Raw genomic sequence first — 6,289 nt, forward strand, 5'->3', positions numbered from 1 at the left:
CCCCAGCCGCATGACACCCAAAAATATCTCAAGACATTGCCATATGTGCCCCATCTTTAACATAGACTGAAGTATATGAAGAAAATCTGGCATTGTAGGTAATTAGAAAAGGGGTGACCTCAGGATCAGACCCCCCAAAAGGGTTTCATGGACCCTAGAGTCCTCAAAATAGACTTTGAGGAGAACTGGCCTAGAGATTAGCAATTTGGAAATAAAGAAAATCCCTTTTGTTACAAGTGGTATCAACTGGGGTTCTGTTATATGTATTCCTATTGTATTAGATTGAAATGTTGAGTAGTTATATTCTTCTAAATTCTGCATAGTAAACAAGAATCTGGGCTTTGTAAAGCTCATTACTTCAGATTTGAAGTTTAAGATAACGTGACTATCCTGGACAGAGGTGTGCCAGAGCAGAAACTGCATTAGCATATTACTAATGTGTTAACAGTATTCACCTTTCTTAATGGGAAGCCTACTGGATATTTTCTTAAGTTGCCTTTATAAAGCAACTTAATGTGATCAGTTCTACTGAATGGTGAATCAGTTATTTTAATTTTTTTTTTTTTTTTTTTTTTTTGAGATGGAGTCTCGCTCTGTCGCCCAGGCTGGAGTGCAGTTGTGCAATCTCGGCTCACTGCAAGCTCCGCCTCCCGGGTTCAGGTGATTTCTCCTGCCTCAGCCTCCCGAGTGGTTGGGATTATAGGCACGTGCCACCATGCCTGGCTAATTTTTGTATTTTTAGTCGAGACAGGGTTTGGCCAGGCTGGTCTCCAACTCCTGGCCTCAAATGATCTGCCCGCCTCGGCCTCCCAAAGTGCTGGAATTACAGGCATGAGCCACTGCGCCTGTATTTAAAGTATTTTAAATATTTTCTTGCTATTTATTAAACCATTTAAAAGCTATCTAGCTTACTTCTCCTTTCCTCTACCCTAATAAGCAGTATTGTTGTGCATTGCAGATAACCAAAAGCATCGTTTTGTTTCAGTGAGCCAAACTGGTTTTCTTCCCTAAGTTGAACTAACAAGGTTTTACTGTAGTGTGGTAGCCAAGGCAACTAACCAAAAAAATTGTGAGGAAGTCATTTTCAAATTCTGTACTTTTGTTTGATTCTACAATTTTACTTTTTTTTTTTTTTTTTTTTAAATAGGAAATGACTTGCAGTTGAGTGAGTCTGGCAGTGACAGTGATGACTAGTGCTGGATCTTTCGAAATCTACTTTTTGGTGCACAAACATGCCGCAAGACCGAGCTACTTTGGCGTGGTGTCCATTGCCAAGAGGAAAATGTTATGGATCAGTGACTGTAGTAGGAGTTTGAGGCTCTGGAGCTCTCACATATTCAAGTCTTCAACTTAGTGGTGATGGGTGATTTTCTCGTGTCATTTTTGAACAATCTCATCTTTCAAAGTTTAAGTAGACCTGTAGAAGAGCTAACAGAATTATATTTCTATTTAGTTAACATTGTTAATGAAAAACAGATAAATGTGCCCTGGTCTAGGTTACTCAAAGGCCATATCTTCACCAGGCCAGAGATTCAATTTTAAACCTCAGCAGCCATCCGTTTGGCCAAGTGGTTGGTACCAGTGAAATGAAAGTCTTTGAGGGGTAGGAGAGAAGGAAAACCTCAAACTACATCATAGAAATATGTTAAAACCACTTTAAATTGTTGACACAAAGTGGTAAGGAAGTTTTCTCTGACTCAGCCTGACAAGCCTAGATAGAAACGGACCTCAGAATGGAGTCCTTGAGTGTCAGCTGGTGAGGACCATGGAGTCCGGTGAGCTCAACCTGTCATTTACAGACTAAGAAAGGGAAGTACACACCCAGCTTGTGGCCAGTCTTCTGCCCCCTCTCCGGGCTTTCCTCACTGTTCTCTCCCTTGAGTCTCATTTGTAGGAATCAAGAGATTCCTATACATGGGACTTTTAGATGTACATTGGCACTTTGATTAGATTTCAAAAGACAAAAGTGTTGGGTGCTTCTAGCTTGAATTCAGTCCCTAAATACATGAGGCTGGGTGAGCAGATGAAACCGGTAGCCACTGTGCTAATGCATGTGACTCCATTCAGTTGGGGCTTTTGGTTCCATGTGGATCCATACTAAGTAGTCTTCAGTCAGTGGATTTTAGCAGGGGGAGGTAGGAGTGGAAGAGAGATGTGAAGAAACCTCTCCGAACAAATGAACCAGCAGTGAGTTTCTAAAAATCAGAATCTAGATAGAAGTTCTGCAATACGAAGTGAGCACATTCTTTGATCAGGCATATCTGTTCATGCTTTTGTACCACTGTTTGTACCTGACTCCCCAACCGATTTGTATTTTTTATATACAACTAGAAGAAAGTCACAAGATTGCCTTCTACGGTGTGCCGTTTCCAAATGGATCTGTTGTTGGAGGAAACTGGTCACTAGTCAATGTTCTATATTTGATGAATGTGTGATAAATCATCCTGTAATCAGTATGGAGTAGCCTGATTTTGTAGTTTGGATGAGTATGTCCTGAGAAATTTCCATCAACTTTGGTTCAGCGGACATCAAGATAGTAATAATAATTTTTCCTCCACAGGTCCCTCCACTCATATGGCCTCTCCCTCCCCAGCTAGTGGAGGGGAAGCAGTCTGGACTTAGAAAGGAATTAGGTGGTCTGTGGTGGGGGCTTTGGTTACAGTGAAACCTCATAGAGTCAACTGTTTCATCATGATAGTGAGCCCAGAGAGCCACTGCCCAGCAGCATGCTCACACCATCTACCCTAGTGTAGGTAACAGGTCTACGCTAGGACCCCGTGCTGGGCTCTCAGCCCATCATGAGATTTTGGTGGATTTAAAGGCAGGTAGGAACTTATTTATAGTGGATTGATAATTGCTTTATAATTCCTTGGTAATGACAGCTCAGGGAAGGTTTCGCAAGGTCACGATTAGGAGACTTGAATTGTTACTGGATGTAGGAATTGTTTCACTGCTCTTAACTTGCTCAAACTGGGGCATGTTCTAGGAACTTGAACTAAAAATATCTATTTAAGCCTCTCTATCTCTCTCTCTCCCCCACCAACTTTTCTCTGAAAGCCTTGATTTCCGTAGACAGAACTGTGGTTTTTGGCATGTTGGGTCAAGACATGTTTCTATAGGAAATGCTTGCATGTGGCACTGGCTTGTTGAGTCAAGCTTCCTGAGCTTCAGACCCTCTGTCCTGTCATCTGTCCTGCCCAACGCTGTATGGTTTTTCTCTAGCACGGCTTCAGTTTTGTTCTCTGCACAAAGCCTTTGGTGGTTCTGCCCTCTGCCCTCCAGCTTTACCCACCAGAGAAGGAATCTTTTCTTTTTGGAAGTCAAGAATTTGGCCTCACAGATGGCTTCTCACAGATGCCCTCTTGCCAGCCAAACCAGACTTGTTCTTCCTGCCTCTGTGCCTTCTCTCATTCTCCTTCTCTCTCCCTCCAAACCCCACTTCTGAGGCTCTGTGGGTGCCATCTTTGTGGACTCTTGTCTTTTTCAACCCACATGGAGTGCCCTGTGTGTACATACTGACCTTTGTTTTTTTTTTTGTTTTTTTTTTTGCTTGAACTCTGGTTGGTATGAGCTCCTGAAAAGCAGGGACTGGGCTGGGTGTGGTGACTCGTGCCTGTAATCCCAGCACTTTGGGAGGCCGAGGTGGGAGGATTGCTTGAGTCCAGGAGTTTGAGACCAGCCTGGGCAACATTGCGAGACCCTGTTGCTACAAAAAGAAAAAGAAAAAAAAAAAGCAGAGACTGTCATTCTCATCTCTTCCCTGGGGTATCCACAGGAATGGACCTTCAAATGGTTGTAGCCTGGTTGGGGAGAAGGCAGAGAAAACTACCCAGCCAGTGAAGTGCAGTGGATAGACATAGGAAAACATTCCAGGCATTTGGAGACAGCTGAAAGTATCCATGCTGACTTTCACGATTTAGAAATCTTTAACTGAATTGTTAAAATTGCCTTTTCTTTGTGCTGTACAATGTCTACTGTACTGTGGGCCATTTAGATGAGATGAAAGACTTAATTAAATCTGAAGTATCTGAGGCACTTAGTAAGCCTTAGTAAAAGTTGTGATTGAGGAAACTTAATACAAATGAACTAGATGTTTGTAATCATGCCACTCATTAACGATTTTATTGCTGTAGCAGAATCATTTTTTGTGTGTAAGGTGTTAACGTGTGTGTATGTGCTTCGGTTGTAGGAAAACTTGAAAATTCCAGAATCCCTATTTTCCTATTTGAGAAGCTGGTTCAGCAGGGTATGGGTGTGGGGGTCTCTGTGTGTGTGTTTGTGTGTGTGTATGTGTGTGTGTGTGTATGAATGATGTATTTATTACATTATTTTCTGAAAGAGAATTAGTGTGTTACGTGGATAATGTTATGTACAGCCAAAGTAGATGTTTCTATTTGGCAAGGAAGGTAGGATTTCTGAAACTCAGGCCTTAACCAATAGGTTGGAAGACAAGACCAATTGAAGAGTTATGAAATGTGAGTTTTTGTTACTTCTGTTATTTCTGTCTTGGTTTCGTTGTCTCATTCTTTATTTTTAAAATCTTGTACCTGAAAGTTTTTTTGCTTAATTGTGAAGTAGACATGCATGTTTACATTTATGTAAAATATTTGCTGTGTAAAGTATTTTTTGTTTATTCTCTTAAAAGATCACTATATTTAAATAAAAGTGAAAGTCAGCAATACATTTAATGTCTTGGTGGGTTTCATTTTCTTTTAGAAATCAGTGAGCAATATAGGGTTCTTTCAAGAACCTTCTGTGCTTAAGGCTAAATAGCTAACTAAATGGATTCCTTTTTAATTTGGTGTTTATAATCGTTAGGAAGTATACCTCAGCTTTTAAAAGGTGTGACATTCAAAACTGAAGGATGAACTTCAGTTTTTAAAAGGTATGAAGTTCACAACTGAATCGCATCTGAGGCCATTTTACTTGGTCTGACAAGGAAGGCTTAGTTTTGGGTCTAAGAACCATGCAACAGTTAAACTGAATCCCTAGACATATCCTATTGTCACTTTAGTTTACCAGATTCCTTCCGCCTGGAATGCCCTGCTACACACACCTCTGACTCCCAGTTGACATTTGGCTAGAAGTGATCCTGCCCTCCTGCTTCCATTCTCCACTTCTGCTTCAGCAGTGCTCACATTTACCTGTGGTCTTGGCTCCCCTGCTAGACGGTATAAACTTCTAGGTGGGCAGTGGCCATATTCCTTTTTAATTTGCTGTAGTGTCTCTAGTGGGTGCTGAATACATTTGGATTGAATTAAATTACATGTTAAGTCTAGAAATCCTCTGCTACTTATTCTGCAATGTGCTTGTTCCCTCAGATGGCAACAGTAGTTAGACTTGAACCTTCTTAGTGGGGAAGTGGTGGTGTCCATCACTGAAGGGAGTTTTATCTTCAGTTAACTATTGCCACCGTAATGTTCTGTAGCAAACCATCCCAAAACTCAATGACTAATAAGCATTTATTTTGCTCCCAAGTCTGGGTTGGCTTTAGACTGGCCTTGGCTGGACAGTTCTGGTCTTGATTGGCTCCCTCATACGCCTGGCAGTTGACTGAGGTTCAGCTAATCTAGGATGGCCTTGACAGCACAGTGGGGGCGACAGTTCTGCTCCATGTCATCTCCACCAGCCCAGCCTGGGCATGTTGTCATGGCAAAGGCAGAGAGGTGTAAGAGAGGAAACAAAATGCTTCTGTCACAATTGCTAAGACGCCATTGGCCAAAGCAAGGTAGACAGCTAAGTTCAGAATGAAGGAGTAAGTGGGGAAATCCATTCCCCAAAATTGATGGGAGGAGTTGTAAAAGAGATTGGAAAGGGTGTAGATACAGGGAGGTGGGAAGAATTGCGGCTATTAATGCCATCTATTACATTCACATGCCCTGTGACTGCCACGTTTGAGAACACTGGGCCACATGATCTCTAAGTCCCCTCCCAATTCTGGCATTGTCCCTGGCCAGATAAGAAAGGTCCAGTAGAAGTTAAGACATTTCTATTCATGGTTCATGCAGAGGGCACCAAAAGCCACCCAATGGCTTCTCTTGACTCGGCCCTCCCTCCTTTATTCACTGCATATAGTTTGCTTCCCTACTGCCATTTCTTACCAAGAGCACTATTCCAGTTATCTGTTGCTAAGTAATGAGCTACTCCCCAGAACTTGGTGGTTTAAAACAATCACCATTTTATCTCATGGGATTTGTTGGTTAGGAATTGGGACAGAGCTTGGCTAGGCAGGTGAGCTTCTTGTGGCTTTAACTGAGGTCACTCAGTGGTACATAGCTGGCAGATATGC

At 42.1% G+C, this 6,289-nt stretch overlaps 1 protein-coding gene across 1 annotated transcript in view; it reads left to right on the plus strand.

Moving 5' to 3' along the window:
• The window catches only part of EAF1 (ELL associated factor 1), a 14,130-nt gene extending 10,148 nt beyond the window's left edge, over positions 1-3,982 (plus strand). Inside the window, exon 6 of the mRNA XM_011933688.1 lies at positions 1,148-3,982. Within this exon, the coding sequence (XP_011789078.1) occupies positions 1,148-1,194 (47 nt within the window). The 3' untranslated portion in view covers positions 1,195-3,982. The remainder of the gene's footprint in view (positions 1-1,147) is intronic.
• Positions 3,983-6,289: the final 2,307 nt, after the last annotated feature.

The sequence above is a fragment of the Colobus angolensis genome, unplaced genomic scaffold (assembly GCF_000951035.1).
Source record: "Colobus angolensis palliatus isolate OR3802 unplaced genomic scaffold, Cang.pa_1.0 Scaffold129, whole genome shotgun sequence".
Taxonomy (NCBI): Eukaryota; Metazoa; Chordata; class Mammalia; order Primates; family Cercopithecidae; genus Colobus; species Colobus angolensis.